Below are 22,728 nucleotides of genomic sequence, written 5' to 3' on the forward strand. Positions count from 1 at the left end.
AAGTTATTGTGCAGAAACTAAACTGCTGATGGACAGACAGATGGAAGCGCAACGTGATTACATAAGGATCCAATGACACCAGTGGCAGAACCCTTACATCAAAATATTTTCCAGCTTTACAACAAATAAGTATGAATCTTATTCCTAAAGTTTTGAGAGTGAAAAAATCTCAAGGTGGAAGAGCTGCTAAGAGAATTTTAACATTCACAGAATTGCACAAATTAGAATAGAACCTATTTAAAGAAACTATACATTATAGAGTCATTACATCTTCAAAGTAAAAATATAAAATCAACAACATTAGAAATAACAAATAAAAATAGTAAATGAAAAACATATTGCAAGTGTTGCAAGCAAACTGACCACAAAAAATCAAAGTACTGAAAGAAAAAGTGAGTGATAAGGCATATGTCCCCTGAATATGAAAAAAAATCATGTAATACTATGTAGGTATGCATGTATGTATGTTCCATGAATGAAAACAAATAGTGCATCTTTGTATATATATATATATATATATATATATATATATATATATATATATATATATATATATATACTTTGTTAATTCTGGTACAATTATGTTACTGTAAATTCTGCTGTGTATTTTAAACACCAAAAATCACTGGTGTTATATGACAGGATTTACTGTGTAAGTGTATTTCAAACACCAAAGATCACTGGTGTTGTATGACAGGATTTACTGTGTAAGTGTATTTGAAACACAAAAGATCATTGGCATCATATGATAAGCTTTTCTGTATAAGTGTATTGTAAACATAAATATAATTGGTGTCTTATGTACAAATATAGATATGCATATAGAACTATAGAATCTGTCTGTCAGTATTAAAAATAAAATTATGTAAGATATAAAAAGAGTAATTTGTTCCATTTATCTATAATTCCAAAATTTAAACAAATATCATAGTTCCAGAGATTTCATTATACAATTCTTACTATTATATATCCCCTTCAAGTTTTGCATTATTTCCGCAAGTCTAAAAATGTTACAGTTAGAATGCTTAATAATAAAACATGACTACTGTCATAACCAGTAATAATATCCTGAATACAATTTCTATTGCTCTCAATGTTTTCAATACAATTTCTATTGCTCTCAATGTCCTCAATACAATTTTTATTGCTCTCAATATCCTCAGTACAATTTCTGTTGCTCTCCGTACAATGAATACAATTTCTATTGCTCTCAATATCCTGAATAAAATTTCTATTACTCTCCATAACCCTGAATATGATTTCTATTGCTCTCAATGTCCTCAATACAATTTCTGTTGCTCTCCATGCCCCGAATACAATTTTTATTGCTCTCAATATCCTCAATACAATTTCTGTTGCTCTCAATATCCTGAATAAAATCTCTATTACTCCCCATAACTCTGAATACAATTTCTATTTCTCTCAATATCTTCAATATAATTTCTATTGCTGTCAATATCCTGAATAAAATTTCTATTTCTCTCAATATCATCAATACAATTTCTACTTCTCTCCATAGTCTGAATAACATTTCTATTCACCTTATATTCCTACCCATTTATCTCAACATCCTCAGGCCCCTGGTAATATGACAAAAGTGGATGTTGAGATCGGGCAGAGGAGGGGGGAGTCTGAAAAAAGCAAATTTCTTTTTGACCTACCTGCATGCAAGTGAAAGTCAGTTGTTAAAAGTGAGTAGGATTTAAACATTGAGAAAATAAACAATGCGAATTTTGATTCAATGAAGACAAAGCCAGTGTGAAATACACTTGAATATTTACAACTTGCATTTCTGTTACCTTTGTGTAATTAAATCAATCATGAATAAGATACATGTATATGAAAATTTCCATGACTTTGAGTATAGGTCGCATGTTAGAAAATTCATGTATTGTCTCATCCTGTTAGGAAACAAATGTATAAAAATGGTAGTCCTCATTTGATCCATATCCCATTGTCAACCAACATGTGACTAAACAATTCACTATGATATTCATTGCCACCAGTAGTACATAGTTTTTATTTACATGCTAGATTTTAGTCTGACTGAGGCAGCAGACATGCTAATATTAATGACTTCCCTGGTGATGAGGCTATTCATGGAGAAATGAAAACCTGCAACAAGTTATGAATGTTCTAGAAAAGGCAGTAAAATTGTAAACGACAAATAATCTCAAACAATAAATGACTTTTTAGAAATAAAAGTCTTAATTAAGCACAAGTAGAACTCGTTATACACTCATAAATTCCAGAATATGCACACAGAGAAATACACATAATTAAGATTATTCATCTACAGCATAATCCAATGAAAACAGAGTCCTGTTGTAAATCTAATTATATGGTAAATGACTCTTATCTTTTGAAATTTGTCTAAAACATTCAGATTCCTCTTCTGTCTTGTTTGCTGTACATGTATTTCTGCCGAAGATCCCAAAATACATGCATTTTTTGTCTTAAATACCCTAAAATTCATTCCAAAATCTCATTCTTTGGTTTGCTTTTGTTTGAAATTTGTGTGCTTTTGTATCGGTAAATTTAAGTAATAACATAGCTGAGGCTTTTAAGCAGAGTGAGAGGTTACTAACATGGCATTTCTCTTAATAAACATTCAAAAAGTCAAGGTTCTAATACATGTATGACTGCATTTTCTGGTGAATGGACATACACTACCCCCTTGCCAACTTGCGCCCTGATAACTCCCCATTTTTGTAACCAGAAAATACCCAAAAATTTGATCCCTATTTCTTGAACTTGAAGAAAATCACAACCAATATTAATAACTGAAACACTGATATATCGCTTGTTTTATGGTCGAAAACAGTAGATACGACCTGGAAATTTTAATGAACATTATGAAATTATCAACTTTTAATAAGAAGTCATATAAATGGTTATATTTTTTTCCTAACGACATTCCTAGTACATTGTAATTAAAGAAAATCAAGGAAATTTTGATCAATGATAATGTCATTTACGTCTAGTTGTGGGCATTACATTAATATTTCAATGCCAATTAAAAAAAATTATTAAGTGAAATTGGTGTTTTAATTCCATCTTTTCGTTCCTCTTAAATGTAATCATCATAAATGCAATGTATATTTAAATGTAAAAGGAAGCAATCTACCGTAACAGCTATGTCTGCAAGCGTTTCCCTGAGAACATAATTAACTGCCAACCATGTTTTGATAACTGATTTGTGGAAGTATTTGTATTGTTGAACTGAATTAAAAGTTGGCCTCCTTTGTATTATCATGTTAATTATGTCTTTTGAATCAAATAATGGAGGTGAAATAAAAGAAAAGGTAAAAGACATGCAAATCCTACATACTTAAAATCTAGCGGCCCCGGTCGTATGTTGGGTGAACTCAATTCAGTTGATCAATCAAACACTGTTATAAATGTTGTTGTGTATGTAACATAAACTACCTTAAATTAACCGACTCTTTCATAACTGTAATCAAAGATAGCAAGGCAGCCATGTGAAATGAATACTTCATAAAATAAAGAGCTTGGTTTCACAGATATGGACCATTGTGGACAAGTGAGTTCAGAGACCCTGAACTAGCACTTGGAGATATCCTCAAGGATGATAAGAAGTTTTACTATTACTTCCAATGAAATCACGACATCATATTGTACTAAGTGAACAATACTAAAATTGAGTTTCAACATAGGCCATTGTCTCATGAAATAAATTTCTCTAGTTTTTGAAGAAAAGGAATCTTGTTTGGTGGTGTATCAACAGTTAGTCTAGTTCCCTACTACACTGACTCCCAACTTGGCTGTATACTATTAAATACCATCCAGGAACCAGACTAATCAACAACAACAAAAAGCTGCTATGTAATACACATATTTTTGTGTACACATGATGGTTGTTGAAACCAGTTTAAATTATCTTTCACTAGTCCTACAATGTAAGACAGCACATGTTCTTTTTGTTTTAGTGCACCAAAACATAAATATAAGCATCGAGGTCTTACATGTAGATCTTTCACATGCTGGACATTTTGAAAATAAATGTTATTCATACAGAATAACAAACAACTTCATTAGAAAAAGTGCATTATTAACAATTATTATCAATGTGATTGTAAAATGATGATTCAGTCATTAAATAGCCCAGTTTCCTAACACCCCCCCCAAGGTTTTCTCTAGATCTAAGTGGATTTTTTTAATTTGTGGAGGTCCCTCACTAACTTGCGCCCTCGATTATAGTGTGGTCTATGTTGTGGACCCCATGTGTGCGAGTTATTGAGGGAGAGGTGCATCAAATGCAAAAGAAGGAAGTGGTCTTTTTATATTCATTACCCAACATATAAAGATCAACAGAAAATTTGCTTTCTCACGTCATGTGATGCACAATGGTGAAGGTACTAAGTTCATTAATGGGACTTTTTTTTCTCTTTTGTTTTCATGGACCAAATGAAGTGAATTAATATTTTTAGACAGTAAAAATGATAGATATAATTTGTATGTCTGTTAATTTATTGCATAAAATAAAACCAAGCCTTCACATCACTTCACAAGCTTTAGTCTTCTCTATACTTCTGTTCTGACTGGAAAATGCTAGGGAAATACCATGGACCTCAGGTTTGACAGTAGGACCCAGGTGTTGTCCCTCCAGCAATTTCTCCAGATATCTGTTGGGCCGCAATGTTACCACATGTCCATTGTTGTCTGGAACATACACAATTGTCCTGGCATCTGGCCCAACCTCTAAGAGCTTGACCTGGCACTGAGCATTGAAGGTTGCTATGGAAACTGCCCGTTTGTAATCCCAAACAATTATTTTCTTATCTCTGGATGATGTAACCAAATATTTTCCACTCCTGTCAAATTTCATCCCAAGGATGAAATCTGAATGTCTTGATAGCTTGCATCGTAGAGAACCATCTTCCAAGGACCAGATATATATTGATCTGAACCCTGCTGTAAGGACACTTTTGCTGTCTCCGGAGAAGATCAAGGCCACAGATGATGACCTCTGTTGCATGCGATGAATGTACTGTCCATCATCCATCTCAATCACTCTGATGCTTCCATCTGAAGAAGTACATGCTGCAAACCTGTCATCAGGACTTACAGCAACACAGATTGCACCAGCCATCATGATATCCATCTTTTCCATGGTAATATTTCCTTCGACATTGGAGTCGTCAACAGGCAACAGAATAGGAAATTCAAAGAGGGTGGATACAATCTACAACAGAATTCATTAAAAAGAGATCAGTACAACAATAGGCCTGGCATAAAGCAGAGTTTAGATTTAAAATATTACCTTACAAAAAAAGAAATTGAAGGCAATCCTGATGCCAATGGAATAAAGAGAAGCTATTTTTCTAAACTTGTACCTAAAATTTGGTCTTGACATAAGCAGACTGTACATTTAGTCAAACCAAATCTAATCTTGCATAGAATGTCACATTTATAGAGAACACAGCAGTTTTAAATTGAGATGTAAGTCTTTGTTGGCATATGCATCCTTCTCCCAAGTGTAACATATTATCATATTACATATTAATTTTAACAGAAAAGGAAATGTATCCATATACTAAAGATGCTTCTAAAAAATGGTAATGATGAAATACTTCAGTATAACAATATAAAGGCAAAGATTTACATCAAACAGTCAAATGAAAAACGTAACTAAGCATGGTCTTAATATTAAGCTTGATGTGAAATTTGGTCGTAATCCATGAAACACTTCAAAAGTTATTAAGCAGATATCAAATTCATGGTGCCATGGTAAATTTGTAAAAGTAAACTATGGGACACAACTTAAGTCAAATAATAATGCAAAAAAGAAAAACAGAAAACAATATGTAGCTCACTGCAATGTTAAACCTGATATCAAATTTGAATTTAATCCAAGAAGCCACTCAATTTATTAAAAACATAAATACTAATGAACCTTCTATGATACTCTAGACATTAGCACTTGACATTCTCTTGTTCCTGGTCTGCATACAATACACATCCCAACAACACAGATCCCATCGAAGCATCTTGCTGCTGAGATGACCAACCAGTGTGCAATGTAATTATACTCTTGATATCAGAAATACATGCATTTTTCTGTCTTAAATGCCTTAAAAATCATAATTCATTCCAAAATCTTGTTTACTTTGTTTTCATTTAAAATTTGTGTGCAATTGTACAGGCAGATTTTAACAGTCACTGACTACATAGTGAGGTTTAAAAGTAGATTGAGAGATAACTAACAAGGTACTTCTCTTGCTAAACGCTCATGAAGTCATGGTTCAAATACATGCATGACTGCGTTTTCTGGTGAATGGATGCAAGTCAGGACTGTTCTGACCTAGGGAAGGCACTTTTAATGTGGTGGAATCACAAGAAATTATGCAATTTAAAATTCTGTGTCATTTTCCTATTAACTGAGTAATCGGAGTACCCTGGCATATATTTTTAAAACAGTGCCTTTCCTGGATAAAAGGTAAGTTTAAATGGAATAGCCATCAGATACAAAAATAGGAAGAGATGGATAGTTTTCATTATCAAATGTGGATGATATGGGTCACAACTCATCATGAACAATGATGCAAAAATTGAAACATGAATGACACTGATCTTTGCAATGTTAAATTTCATATCAAATTCCATTTTAATCCATGAAGTTATTCAAAGTTAATAAGCAGAAATGAAATTCTTCATTTAATGGCAAATTTTCCTTCAATTACGGGTCATAGCTCAATCAAACATTGACATATAAAGGTGAAAATCAAACTTGATATTGATCTACATGTACTTGGTGACAAGTCTCGTACAAAATTTTGTTTCAATCCAAAAGATACTCTGAATGTTATTAAGATGATGGGGAAAACTGAAACTGACCTTCATAGTCTCTCACTTTAAATTTCATTTCATTTTTTAAGTCTCTAAGTGCTAACAAGCAGAAAAGAAAATTAAAACTGAAGGGATGAAGGGCCAAAGCTCAGTCAATGTTGATGCAAATGGATGAAAACCAATCTTGTCCTAGTTTCTTCATTTTCAGTGAGACCCATACCACATTTGATTTAAATCCAAGAGGTCCTTCAAATGTTATTAAAATGAAACAAAATTCAAAGCAGTCATTCATTTCTGTATCAACATTTGACTAAGCTGTGACCCCAGTTTTATTTCCAAATTCACCTTTCATCAAGGATTAAGTTAAATTTAGCATCGCTAATTAACTTTAGTTATGCCATATTTGCAAAATGGTGAACCAATTAAATTCTTAAAATCAAATTAATCAAAATAAATTCATTATGAAAGGGTATAGTTGCAAGTAAAATAACAGCCATAACTCAGTCAGATGTTGCTGTAAAAAGGTCAAAATTAAATTGATAATGACCTAAACTTTCTTGTGTTAAGCCTTGAACAAAATTTGGTTTCAAACTATGAGATCCTTTGAATGTTACTGAAGTTATACTGTAAGAGTAATAAGACCATCAACCATTAAAGATGTTTAATAGTTAATATCAATTAAATACATTATACATAGAATGAAGACACATGGGTAAATCTATGAGAGTTCTATAGAATTTTATTGGGGCCTACAAAACTGCAACTATAAGAGCTCTAGATTTAGTCAATTTAACTTCCCCTTTTAGAGTGTTAGGTATTTTAAATGATTTCCATCAAAGGTAAAATCTTTATTGCATGTCTATGACTGAGTCTACCTATCTAAAATAATAATAATAATAATAATAATAATAATAATAATAGTAATAATAGGATTAATTTATTTACAAGGGGTACAATTAATTTAGCTAAATGTTAGTTATCTCCCATGATGTCCTCAGGGGGTATACCATATTCTCCACATGTACAAAATATTATTTAAAAGTGAATGAAAATAACAGTAGGTTAATGTTAAAAAAATTATTTCACTCACAACTAACATAAAATGTATATGCATGCACTGTATCATGCTTATAAGTAAGTAATTAATCATATAATAAAAAAGGAGAAATGATGTAACTGTCAATCTCCATGAATACTTAGGTATTTTTGTCACTTAAAAAATGTTATGGGGTCCCAAGCAGGCTCAGTACACTTCACCGAAAAGGTGATGTCATACAAATTAGAATAAATTATCTATTTGTATAAGCCTACAAGAAAATGACTTTAAATTAAAATCTGAACAAAATAAAATAAAATGTTTTTTTAAAGCATTTACTACACTTAAAAACAAAAATATAATTACACTTAGCATGAATCAATTATCACCACAAACATGTGCCCACACCCAAATAATCACAATCATACAGACAATAACTAAAAAAAAAATACAAAAATAGTTTGTCTTTGAAATACACTGGCCAGAAGAATATTGTCCTAATTAAATGCAGTCTTTACAGCTGTTAGTTCAGTAAGAAATTGGAAGGTTATAGAGGTGTTATTGGTGTTCATCTCATACTAATTTGGGACTAAAAATTTAATTTTCAAGTTATTGTGTGAAGATGTAATTCTTTGAAAAAAAGTCCTTGCCCTCAGATCACTTGAAAACATTATTCTTTATCTGAATATTAAAAAAAGAAACTTTTAAAGTGAGGAAAAACAATATATGTATCCTGGCTTGAAAGAAAACCCTAGCCCCTCCACCCCCGAAATTAAAACATTGGTCTCTTAGAGACTTGATGGTACTGTTGTTCAGATTTCCTGAAAGATCCTGCTAATTATTTTCATTACAGAAATTGTGTTTCCATATCCACATCTACATTTGTATGAGGGGGTATGTCCAACATGCACTGGCCGCCCTAGTTTGATTATCAAACCTTGGTTTTCTCAAAGGTAGATAACATCTGTCCATATTTTTTACTGCCCAGACACTTTTGGGCCTGAGCTCTGTATTTTTGCATTATCATGATGTTGAACAGTGTTGCCAATCGATGGATATCAGAAAGTCTAATGTTGATACCGTGTTTGCAGAATGTGAAACAAATAAAATTCTCCCCCCTGCAAATGTGCAAAACAAAGTCAAACTTCATCAAGCTGAGTTCTAAAATTTAACTTTGCTGGGCTTTGCTTACTTTGTAAATTGAGTCTCGGATTCGGCTAATGTGGGTATGTGAGAAAGCTCGCCAGTAGCTTCTTGTGGGTTGGTGGTTCTTTCCGGGGTTTTACCGGGTTCTTCCTCCACCATTAATACTGGCCACCATGCATAGCCTGTCGTGTGCTGAAAAATGGCGTTGAACCCTACAACAACAACTACAACAACTTTGTAAATTGCTCATCGTTCCCTGAACTACATCTGCATTTAACATTTTGCTTCACAAAATGAATCACACTCGTACACTATTTTGACTATCGAAATAGTCATGTTTTGCATTTTATATATGGGGTCAAATCTGACTTCAAAGAAATCTGACAAATGATCATGAACTCTGCAATAATTCTGAATAAAAATGGTTTAAACATTCTGATTGAAGGCAATGAAGTGTAACAACTTTCATTTTTCAATATGCACTTCTTATATTTATTCCAAAAAGTTATTTTGAAATATCTAAAAAAATCCTTCTTGGAAAGAAATTTCCAGGCTCCCCCTTAAATAGTTCAGTAATAATGACACTTGAATTGCCTTCAAACCCTCCACTGAAATATTGACAGTAGCAAAAATCTGGATCAAGATAAGAGTGTATTACACTGTCAAATGGACTTTAAACAGAGAAGTTTATATTTTTAATTATTTAATGTCTGTGTGACTGTGCATGTCTGTTTAGTGATCTATGACAATGCTAAGTTACCACCTATTTTTATTCAAAAGTATACTAAACGCTTTATAAACACATTTTATTTTCTTTACATCTGAGTTTATTGTCAAGTTTCTATAGGCTCATATGAGCAGACAACCTAAGAATTTTACATCACTTTTGTTTTATCATGTGCACTGTCCCACGCCCCATCACAAAACACTATTTTTAGTCTCAATATCCCCAACCCTTAACATTGGCTGGAATGCTGTTCCTATTATGTTGCCCTTATCTACATCTTGCAGAATCATTTATCAATTATCTTCACTAGTGTGCTCTGGAAATGGCTGGCAAGACTGAAAAGAGTCTGTAATTTTAATCGTTACTTTTATGAAATGGTTTTATTCTTGCTCTGTTTAAGGCATTTAAGGTATTTCATGCATTTTAGACTAAATTTATCTGTGCTATTAAACTTATCATTAAAATCTTCACTTATTTTTTTAACAATTTTGGGCCTAGACCATGTAACCTGTGCTTTTTATTGCATCAAGGTTAATGAGATAGTTCATACATCTTAATTAGTTTCTTTTCAGTTATTTCAAGTTTGATTACAAGCTTACTCTGAAGTCTGAAGCCAACAAATTCCTCCAATTCTGCATAGTTTGGTGTGGAGTCATTCAATCTGAGATCTTTCAATTTTGCATATTTCGATGTGGAGTCATTTAATTTGAGATCTTTCAATTTTGCATAGTTTGGTGTGGAGTCATTTAATTTGAGATCTTTCAATTTCGCATAGTTTGGTGTGGAGTCATTCAATCTGAGATCTTTCAATTTTGCATAGTTCGATGTGGAGTCATTTAATTTGAGATCTTTCAATTTTGCATAGTTTGGTGTGGAGTCATTTAATTTGAAATCTTTCAATTTTGCATAGTTTAGTGTGGAGCCATTCAATCTATCTTTCAATTTTGCATAGTTTGATGTGGAGTTATTTAATTTGAGATCTTTCAATTTTGCATAGTTTGGTGTGGAGTCATTTAATTTGAGATCTTTCAATTTTGCATAGTTTGGTGTGGAGTCATTTAATTTGAGATCTTTCAATTTTGCAATGTTTGGTGTGGAGTCATTCAATCTGATATCTTTCAATTTTGCATAGTTCTATGTGGAGTCATTCAACTTGAGATCTTCAACATATTTGCAAATGTGATTATTTAAATGTTCAGTTATGCATTTTGGTATTGAATACAGTTTTATTTACCATTTTTCATCTATGTTTGGAAATATGGGACTTTTTTAGCATATAATTCATTAATATATTTCCAAAGAAATCTTGAATTTGGTTTTGGTTTATGGCTAATATGAAATAGGTCTGTTTTGATTTCCTGATAAGAAACAAGTGTTTTCTTACACCATAATCTGTGATTCATTTCACCTCTACATTTGTGGTACTCAGCTATAGTCTTCTAACAGTTAAGATTTACTTATCATACCAATGAAGCTGTCTGCTTGTCTTTTTTTTCTTTTACTGTATATATTTGCTTATAAGTCCAGTCAAACTGTAAATTGCACGTCTCTGATCTGCCACTGCATAACACACCAGCACATATGGGTCTATGGAGTATTTTAGGTATATTCAGTAGAACAAACAACATTGATCCTAATCTTTTCATGAAATATCTTTATATGAAGTTGTGCAAGTCTGAAAGAAATGGTAACTTAGAAATGGAGCTCAATCCAAAACTTAATTTAAATCATTGAAACATCAAATAGAGGTCACAGAGCCCTAATTTATGTCTATTCACTATCATTCTCCTAATGACATTTCTACAAAAAAATCTGCTTTGCAGGACTTCATTAATCCAAATGCCACTGAATCCAAATAATTGATTTGGTACAACTTTCTTTCATGATTTTATAAACTAATAAATGAATCCATGCACCTCATTTATCCAAACAAAATGAGCTGTAACAAAACAAGTTCATATTAAACAAGCAGCTGAAGATAGATGGATGGAAGGGGGTAGGTAGGTAGGTAGGTAGGTAGGTAGGTAGGTAGGTAGGTAGGTAGGCAGGTAGGTAGGCAGGCAGGCAGGTGGGTAGATAGGTAAGATATGTAGGTAATTAGCTAGATAGATACCAGTAGATGGATAGATACAATGACAGACATACAGACAGACAGACAGACAGACAGACAGACAGATAGATAGATAGATAGATAGATAGATAGATAGATAGATAGATAGATAGATAGATAGATAGATAGATAGATATATGAACAGAATTAATGCATATATTACTGGCAACTATGCAAGATCACCCAGTATGAAAGGAGTAATACCTTTGTTCCAGTACTGTTGATTGCCACACATGACAGAGAATACAGGAGACTGAACTCCTTTAGGACAGCACCTGTAATGTCATAATATGTACTGTTAATACAGCTGGAAAACAAATTCATATAGTTATCACAATATTTAATCTTCTGTGTGTGTGTGTGTGTGTGTGTGTGTGTTTCAAAAAGGTTTTCTAGTCTATAAGTCCTTACATGGTTTGGCTCCTGATTACCTTAAATGTAACTTTAAATTTGTTACAAATGTACATATGTATGAACTAAAATTCATCTCAAACAAAAAATTATATAAACTTAAACTAAATTCCGAGTTTTAAAAGAAGAGTTATGTTATTTCTGAAGCCAAACTATGTAATTCCATACCACCTTATATAAAGTCAGTGGACTCATGTTTAGCTTTCAAACAGCTTCTTAGTCAGCATCTACAGAAACAATCATTTGTATGATTTTGTTTAATTCAGTACTACTACTTTTTACAACATCGTTATCATGTAGTCACCTATAATGCTGTACACAAGTTTGCTACTACATGTACTATGTGTATGAATCCCGAATGTACTCCTCCTTGAAGCCTTGTGCATATTTTACTGTAGCAGTAGATCAGATGTCTAGTTTTTAATAGCATTTGTTGTCTAAAGAGCCCTCATCTTGTAAAAATGTTGCGTTTTATATATATATATATATATATATATATATATATATATATATATATATATATATATATATATATGTCAGATTGGTCAGTTGACCAAATGAGCTCTTTCTTTAAATGAAGTTATAATGTATGTATGTATGTGTATGTATGTATGTATGTATGCCTGCCTCTCAATTTTGATTTGATGTATTTGAGTCATGTGGGGATTTTATAATTTTATATTCAGTCTAACATCTATACCCATATGTGGTGGGATAATGATGGATGTGTGGGAAACTCTTCCATCTGCTGAGCTTGAACCCAGAGTGTTACTGTTCTGTGGCCTAACACAGTTCACACTCAGCTATTTAGATACTTAATGCTATTACCAACAAGGAAGCCAATAATGAAATATTGTTGTATAAACTGAAAGGCAATTGCAACTTTTTAGCCTGAAAATTAATGAGATAGAAATTCCAGTGCTGAGACTGTTTAGAAGTACAGTACAAAAAGGATGGCTGAGTTAAGCCAATTTTGGCATGTAGCCTTTATCATGAAAAGACCTTGAATGAGATCAATTTCAACAAAATCATGTACAGGAGTTATGTTTCCTGAAATGGCTGTCCTCGTGACTTGAGTTTCTGCAGCACAATGTTTACCAAGGATTTTATTCCTCTTCAATTCATGTAAATTTGGCATACAATTTTATACTGAAAAAAACTATGGTTAAAATTCCAGAGTATGACAACGTCATTTACAGGAGTTATAATGTTGACCGTCGGTCCTCCTGAACTCTATTTCTTAGCATAGCTTCACCAATTTGGAACATCTGATTCTGATCTAATTTATCATGCTGCTTAAATATGCTGATAACAGCTAGAACGAGTTGGATTTCCAACATCCTGCATCATCATTTGAAGAAGTTATGGCCCTTGAATTCCAGTTCTCGTAATTTATGGTTTCCCAACACATGTTCCTCTGTTTAAAGCCTTGCTAAGCAAATTATCAAAAGTGGAGCCCTTTATGATACACCCATCACTAATAGTTATTATTATTATTACTATTATTATTATTATTATTATTATTAATTCCCAATGCTATTTTCAATCTCTTGAGACTGCATCTCTCCACTGCCTTGTGCCATCATGATACTCACTCTTCCAATGCAGCAGTGTAGTCTGCAATAACACTGAAATACAATGAAAGAAGCCAAGCTCCCACCTAAGATTCAGATTCAACAGCCTGACAGAAGAATATTGATAACAGGAGGAACTGTACTTGCAATTATGATTTATGTATTGCAACATGTCTTGTTTTATGCTACTAACGCAAATGTGATCTATTTTCTGATCATAATATCACTGGCCTTAAAGCAACTACTGCAATTTAACTAATACAGTGGCTCAACAAAGTGGTGGAAATGACAGCTATTTCATTCATGAGATAACTTCAAGAAATCCATACCTGATCTTCTTTTTCAATTAATCCATCCTGAATTATATAAGCAACCAAGCAGTTGCTGTTTGCTAGAATGACCTGCTCCCTGTATACCTAACTACCGGAGTTCATGTTAATTCTTGACACTCACATTGCCAGAACCTAAATCAACCTAAGCTGTTAACTGATTACCTATATTGATGGAATTTGGGAGTTTAAGGCCAAATGTGGGATGTCTTTTGAGGTGTTATAATAATTATGTCATGGTCATAATGTCTTGTGGGCCTCTGATGAAAATTGGTCAACCATTGCACAAAGGGAAATAAGATGGAGAGACCAACCTGTTATTTACATTTAATTTTCATTATTTACTGGCTTTTCTTAATGATTATGTTATAATTACATATGTATTTTGTACCTGACCTTGTGCAAAATAAAGTTAATGGTGTACCTAACCAGGGACATTTATTTTGTAAACAATATAATACATGGCTAATATTTCTCTATCATTGTGGATTAAATGTTCAAATCATTATTATAAGTAAACATGTTTACTTCAATTGGAATTAAAAAAAATAGTCTTGATTCCAACCTTAAAAATTTCCAGAATGGAAATATCCTATTCAGTTGACAGTATTTTCAGAAAATGGTAACTGCAAACTAGGTCAAGCAGAGGGGTATATAATCTTGTTAGATTGGGATTATTTACTATTGCCTCAACATCTGTAGCAAAATCAGTCTTATTGTTGTGTTCAGTTTTTAATTTAGATGTAATTATCTATTCAAATTATTATGTACTGGAATTACAGAGTGCTCAACAATAATCTTGGACTAAAACTTTAATTTGGATTATAGTGAATTCAGACAAGATCATTTTGAATTATATTATTGTGATACATCAAAAGACTCTTAACACATCACCACAATCTATGCTATTGACACATTAGCGTATTCAAGGCTACGGGGACATCAACACATTCAGTATTGGAATTTATTTGGAATAAGACTGGAATTCAGTTGGAACTTCATACATTTGGATTTGTGATTAAACTTTTCTGTCTATTTGGGCTTTAATTCACAATACTGTGAGTTTTTTTTAAATTTCACTTTGTATTCCAGTATAAAAGCATAATAAATTATTTCAATGGACACACTAAAGGATTTCAATTTTTTGTCATTTTTAATTGTTTAAATATGTTAAGAAGAATATTTAAGGGCAGCTCTCTAATTCATGGCTAAATGCTGAAATATATGCTTTATCACATTGCTAACAAACCAGCTAAGAAATATTACAAGTCCAACAGCACATGGATATCAGAGTTTTAAGATGTGCAGGTGAGTAGCTAAAGTCCAGAGTTTACAATGTGTATTTCAAAGGTATGTCTCTTTTGTATTTCATGGACATAAATTCAGTTCAATTCCAAGATAAAATAGAGCATTTAACAGTTTATAACAAGATAATTAATTTTCAAGGTGGGACAAATTATTCATGCAAGCATAAATAAGTCATGTATTTTTCATTATTTACTAAAAGTCTAAATCAATACTTTGTTTTTTCATTTACAGTGGTAAAACCTGCCATTAAAGTTTTGGATCTGAGCCATGAACAGATAGAAGTCCTTGAGGATGAGACGTGGGAATACTTCTTAAGTCCATGTCAGGAACTCTCCGCAAGGAGTGAACATAACTTGGAGGACTATTGGAGAGCAGTCAGCAACCTTACAAATCCAGCAACAGGAAAATGAAGCTAGAAGTTCTTGCAGGTTGAGCAAAGTTGTCCTGTCATTACAACATTCTAATGCTGATACAGAGAGAACATTATCCATTCTTCGCAAGCCGAGTGGTCTAAAGCGTTCTCCGTTACGGATCACTGCCATCTCACCTCTGTCTGCGTGGGTTCGAGTCTCGGATTCAGCCAATGTGGGTATGTGAGAAAGCTTGCCAGTAGCTTCTCGTGGGTCGGTGGTTCTTTCCGGGGTTTTCCCAGGTTCTTCCTCCACCATTAATACTGGCCGCCATGCATAGCCTATTGTGTGCTGAAAAATGGCGTTAAACCCTACAACAATAACAATAACATTCTTCGCAAAATACCAAGTGATTCATTGAGAAATTTAAACCAGAGAGCTACTGAGAGCCTGTTAAGTGTGAAGTTTAATAATTACAGTGAATGTCATCAGTAGTCACTAGACAGTGATATTGTGTAGGAAACAAAAAATGCTAATTTGGATGCTATTAATCTTTGCAGTAAACTAGAAGATAAACAACTCTTCCTGTTTTATTTATTGACAATAAAATGACTCATATTAATTGCCATAACATCAGAATCTAAATTCAATTTATATTCAAAACTTGGACTTCTAATGTATATTATGGCAAAACAAATGCACTTATTTTTTTTTCAATACCCTTGAAGAATGTAAAATTCATGTCGATAAAAAATCTACTGCTTTGGAAGCCAATCTACTAATCAAAATTTTCAAATCTACTGGTTTGAGATCCTGGTTCTGTCACATGTATGAATACTTGGTGTCTAACACTATTAATATATGAAAATGATGTTGTTATAAAAATGGGACCACTAATTATTTTAGAGTCGGTAAACCTGCAGTCTACAGATGGGAGCGGGGGATAAAAAACCAGAATACAAAATATTTTGCGATGCTCCAATTGGTTTAGCAAATGGACTTAATTTTTTTCATCATTCATTTTATCATCTTCAATCTGTGTACTATATAGATTACAACAAAATATTCACTTTTATTTTGATATCCTGTATTTAATTTCCTACTGACAAAATACAATATGAACTATTAGTACCAGGCTATGTTAGTATGTGCAGGCTGTCTTGGGATACCTGTTTTTCAAGACTAAACAAATTTCTCTAACTCAGGCCAGATGTCAGCATAAGTAGATTATGACACAATAATGCACTGTTAAGATGGTTTGTCAGTATGAACAAAGGATTTATTTATGTAACAATATATAGATTCCAGTGCATTTTATATCCAGGTCTGAAGCTTCCTTTCATGGTGTATTTGAATTTCTCCACTCCAAAACCCAATATTTTATAGACAAGTTTAAACAGGTAACAAGGTCATCACAAAAAAAATCACAATTTACTACATTGGCAAAGCCCTTTGTGATCCCTGAATAAACATTTTGCATGTTATTTTTCATACTTTTAAGAAGAAAAAAATATATTTTTTGTGTATGAGAAAAATACATGTATACCACTCCCTCGATTACTAGCACTCGGATAACTCGCAATCCCACTTATAATGTGGTGTCCTGCGTGGCTCCTGATTTTTTTCCAAAGAAAATATATTTTAAATATCTTTAAATTATGCCGAACATGAAAAAATTATAAGAATTGGTAAAATAAACCTTGATACATCGCTTGTTTTATCATTGAAAATGGTGATTAATGCCCGTAATGATAGAATCTTTACTGTGAAATTTGCAAGTTCTAAATAAGATATCATATATTATGTAAGTTTTTTTAATGATAAATAGTTGTCAATACACTGTAAATAAACAGTCTGGTGAAATATCGATCAATTTAAACTTTTGGTAAATGCTAACAGGTGGCAACAGAAAATGAAATAAACACCCATTAAATATCTTGCTATGTGAAAGTCACATTCTAATCCTTTAATTCCATTACAATGTAAACATTATAATTGCAACATATTCCATTCTATGAAAACATGAAAAGAGTCAATCGACCGTCACATCGAAACCCATGAGTACTTCTGTGAGAACCTATTTATATACTGTCTTTGTTTTGATCAAAAACTTGGGGAAGTGTTTGTTGAATTAACAAATCAATTAAAAGAGACCTGTGTTGTTTTATCACTTATCTCAGCTCGATTATAAATTGAGTATTCAACACTATAACCTGCCCCCCCCCCCTTTGCCATTACGTTGATCCCTTTATTGGTTTTTGGCTTTTTGTTAATAGGTCCCTCGATAACTCACGCTTCACTTACAGTGCGGTTGATGTTTTTGGACCCCGATGTGCACGAGTTATTGAGGGAGAGGTGTATGTAATTTTAGTAACCATGACATGATCATTTTTTTTATTAGAATTCATATACGATCTCTTCCTCAAAATGACAATAAGCTTTTAACACATTATTTCTTGAACTTTTAAGAAGAAAAAATATATTTTCATGTACAAGAAAAATACATGTATATGAAATTTTGGGAGCCATGCCATGACCATATTATATCAGAATTTGTGTTATAATGGAGCTTGCTCTAGCACTGTCACACTGAAGTACCTTATATTCAAATTTCATTATATACATGTTGGGGGTACTTTCTTTCTTTCTTTTTTGTTTGTTCTTTACATTTTATGCAAATTATGAATGCAAATTAAATTTAACAAAATGGTTCTCCAAAAACGTTAAACCCTGTAAAATTTAGATTGCTCCACAACACCAGGGCCAACATGGCATGTTACATGTAAACAGACCATCCTCTTTCAGCACATCTTGAATGAGGGGTGCTGCATTCTATGTCAAAATGAATGGTTTGGAATTATTCATGTACAGTGGAAGCCCCACTATAATGCGATAATTGGGGTCCACAAAATTGGATCGCATTAATATCGGGGTCGCGTTAATGCGGGGTTTTACAGTATTTTACTTTTTTGAGAGAACAACTCATTGGCACATATACACGTATTCATGTCTACAGTATATGATGAATAGGGTATCAACACCGTTTACTATTGTGCCGTCGTGACATTCAGTTCATCTATAATGCATGTAATTCCAATGAAAAATTTTACACATATTTACAATATTCAATATTTTTTCCCCTGATCATTGTATCTAAATTCAACGTCTAATATATAGCATGAACAGAGTATCAACACCGTTTACTTGCCGTCTGATATCGTACCATTGGGGCTTGAATTGAATCCATAAAATATGTAATTCCATTGCAAAAACTGCATACATATTTAAACTATTCAATAATTTTGTCACACATCATTATGTGTCTGAATTAAATGGAAAAAATGAACAGCAAAATTAGGTTAAGAAAGACGAAGCACATGTACAGTTCAATACGTTCCATGGTCTATGAACTGTGTCTGTACAAATTTCATACTGCTAAAATTTTCTCATATGCGTTTCCATGTACATTTATCCACTGCATATTTCCAATAATTAAAGCTTGTATGCCTATTTGTTTAAATGACTACAACAAGAATAATTACAAATCAACACATGCTTTCAGCATGCATATAACTTTTAACTTCTGATTTTGTGACTATCGAAAGAAACGTGTGAAAACTACTATACTAATCATGATGCAAAGTGCACAGAACGATTTGCATTTGTGAACTTGCTTTTCCATAACGGTAAAATATTTTTATAAAAAATAGGAAATTAATAACGAGTTCACAAACAAACACCATACCCATGTAAAACCCGAGAATTAGGTGCAGTAGGCCTGCAATGGTCACGAGTCACTTTTTAAAAAATATGTAAAGCTGAACGCATGTACAATTTCATACCCTTTCAATTTCCAGCTAATAAAGCGGACATTATTTACTGGTCTACTGATTGCCTCTAATACACTGCCAAGCCCAGCAAACATGTTGGCGGCTTTCGTTTTTTGATGTTTATTAAATTGTGAGAATCTTTATCAACCACCGCCTTGTCTGCTGCTTGTTTGTGTATGCACTTAAAAGAAACGCATGTTGGCTATTGTTTGAGCAATGATGGTGTACAGAATTAATTGAAGACAATCACAGAGACGACTTACTGGCTTTACTCATGGATCAGTAACAAGTAACATTTCTGATAATGTTTATTTTGGCATAACACTTCAAGAATGTGGTGAAATTATTAAATTTCAGAAGCCAAGCCACAATCGTATTATATTCGAATTCATACTCAAACTCTTCCCCAAAGTGATAATAAACGTTTTACACACGATTTCTCTTACTTTTAAAAGGTATTTTTCCGGGTATGATAAAAATACATGTACATGTATTTAAAATTTCAGGAACCCTGCCACGATCATATTATATATAGTATTATACTCAAATTCATACATGATCTCTTCCCCAAAATGATAATATTTTTTCTGGCGCAAAGTGCAGAGAACGAATTGCGTTTGTGAACTTGCGTTACTATAATGGTAAAATATTTTTATAAAAAAATAGGAAATTAATAACGAGTTCATAAGTAAACCCCACACACATGTAAAACCCGAGAACTAAGTGCAGTAGGTCTGCAATGGTCATGAGTCACTTTTATTAAAAAAAATTTAAAGCTGAACGCATGTACAATTTCATACCATTTCAATTTCCAGCTAATAAAGCGGACATTATTTACTGGTAACATGTCCAATAATGTTTACTTTGGCATAACACTTCAAGAACCTGGTGATTTTGTTAAACTTCAGAAGCTACGCCATGTTTGTATTATATTAAAATTCATATGCGAACTCTTCACCAAAATGATAATAAACATTTTACACACTATTTCTTGTACTTAAAAAAAAAATATTTTTTCCCAGTACGAGAAATATACACATACATGTATTTAAAATTTCAGGAACCACGCCACGATCATATTAAATTCGAATTCATACACGAGATCTTCCCCATAATGATAATAAATGTGTTATTCACTATTTCATGTACTTTGAACAAAAAATATTTTTTCATGTGCGAATGAATATACGAAATTTCGGGAGCCACGCCACAACCACATTATACCCGAATTCACATTATAGCAGGGCGCGTTATAGCGGGGTTGCACTGTACTAAAACAAATTTTGTAATTTTAGACACTCACTTAAAAATTCATGGAGCTAAAAATACAGTTATTATTTTGATCCAGATTGGAACAAACTATAATAAACACAAGAGGAAGAGCAGACTGGTGTCAATTTATAATAAGTTCTGGAAAATGACCTTTTACAAGATCAAATTTTGGTCATTAACATCATCAACTTTCATAAAATTTTAACAGCTTGATGAGTAAGAGTTTATTCTAAACGAGTAATCATTAATAATATTTGCCTGATTGGTTGAATGGATTATTAGAGATTTTTCAAACCCCTGCAACATCTTTTTATCTCCATGCCAGGCTCCCATGATTATCAAACCTTAAACCTTATTCTAACATGTCTCCCCATGTACCAATTTCATTGTTCCAGACTGGCCCTTTAGCTTCTGTGCCAGGTTCACATGATCAAACTTAACCCGTACCAATATCTTATCCCCTCTTCACCTATCAGTTTCAATGCTCCAGATCGATCCTTTTGCTTCCATCCCAGGTTCACATAATCATTAACATCTTAACCCTAAATGTAACAAAACTGTCCAATCCACATCTACCAATTTCAACGTTCCAGGTAGGTCCTTTTTTATCCATCCCAGGTTCCCCTAATCATCTGCTGATCATCGTAACTTAACCTTTACCAACAACTTGTCAGGCTCTGATCCTCATGCACCAACCAGTTACAATGTTCCAGACCCATCCTTTTTCCTCCATTCCATATCCCCATGATTGGAACTTAATCACTAACCTAACAACTTGTCCCCTCTTGACTTACCAGTTTCAATATTCCAGATCCGTCCTTTCGCTTCCATCCCTGACATGCCCACCACTAGGATGTTGTTAGCCTCAGCAGCACAGTCCACATTTCTAGAACCAAACTTCAACTTTCTGATCTGAGCACCTGTAGGACACAGATCACAAGAATATTAAGTAAGCACTAACATTTATTTACATAGACTCAAAAATATAACTGCTCAAGTACAAGATATGTTATGAAATTCCACACGAAAAGCTTAAATTACATAATGGTGTCTGAATAAGACATTTCACCAAAGAGATCAAAATTTGTTGACTAAAAACAGTACTAATATCAGATTCCTGTTTAAATTTTGGGCTCTTTAAGTGGAATGTTTTTAATCCACTCCTATACATATGCTTTTTTTCTTTCACAACTGAATCAAATAATTTGGTCATTATCAAAATGGTAGATTAACATTTAGTTGCTATGAATGTCATGGATATTACTTCTAGTTTCCATGGTAAATAAAGTCAATTTCATGTCACTAGTGGTACTCATGGGGGAGTGGAAAATAATCCCAATTGAGGGGTCATAGTTTGTGGCCAGAATTCACCTTACAATACAAATACACACAGTCCATTACCTTTATCTCATTCCTGGCTCAAAAAATGTGGGCTTAAAAAAAATAGCATTCATGTAGTTGAGTCAAAATAATAAATGAACAATTTATTCATTGAAAATTTTGAACTTTAGAGAGTAAATATGGACAATTTAAATTCTGAATTAGACTGAAAATGGCAGATGTTGAGATCAAATATGTGATGACATCAAAAAAGCAAGTCAGAGAAGCAAGCTAATCAAAATGCAATTGTGACATCATGCTAGGATGGATAACAGTCATGTGTTAGGTTGGATAACAGTCATGTGTTAGATAGGAAAACAATCATTTGTTAGGAAGGATAACAGTCATGTGTTAGGTAGGAAAACAATCATTTGTAAGGAAGGATAACAGTCATGTGTTAGGTAGGAAAACAATCATTTGTTAGGCAGGATAACAGTCATGTGTT

The 22,728-nt window shown here is 32.9% G+C and overlaps 1 protein-coding gene across 1 annotated transcript in view; it reads right to left on the bottom strand.

The window, feature by feature from the left end:
• Window positions 1–607: 607 nt before the first annotated feature.
• LOC149795405 (uncharacterized) overlaps window positions 608–22,728 on the bottom strand; it is a 97,294-nt gene continuing 75,173 nt past the window's right edge. The window contains exons 14-16 of the mRNA XM_089965183.1: window positions 21,698–21,823; window positions 12,034–12,104; window positions 608–5,206 (exon numbers count right to left, since the gene is read on the bottom strand). Coding sequence (XP_089821309.1) covers window positions 4,517–5,206; window positions 12,034–12,104; window positions 21,698–21,823 — 887 coding nt within the window. The 3' untranslated portion in view covers window positions 608–4,516. The remainder of the gene's footprint in view (window positions 5,207–12,033; window positions 12,105–21,697; window positions 21,824–22,728) is intronic.

This window comes from Sinohyriopsis cumingii, chromosome 7, assembly GCF_028554795.1.
Source record: "Sinohyriopsis cumingii isolate HCF-2022 chromosome 7, ASM2855479v2, whole genome shotgun sequence".
Lineage (NCBI taxonomy): Eukaryota > Metazoa > Mollusca > Bivalvia > Unionida > Unionidae > Sinohyriopsis > Sinohyriopsis cumingii.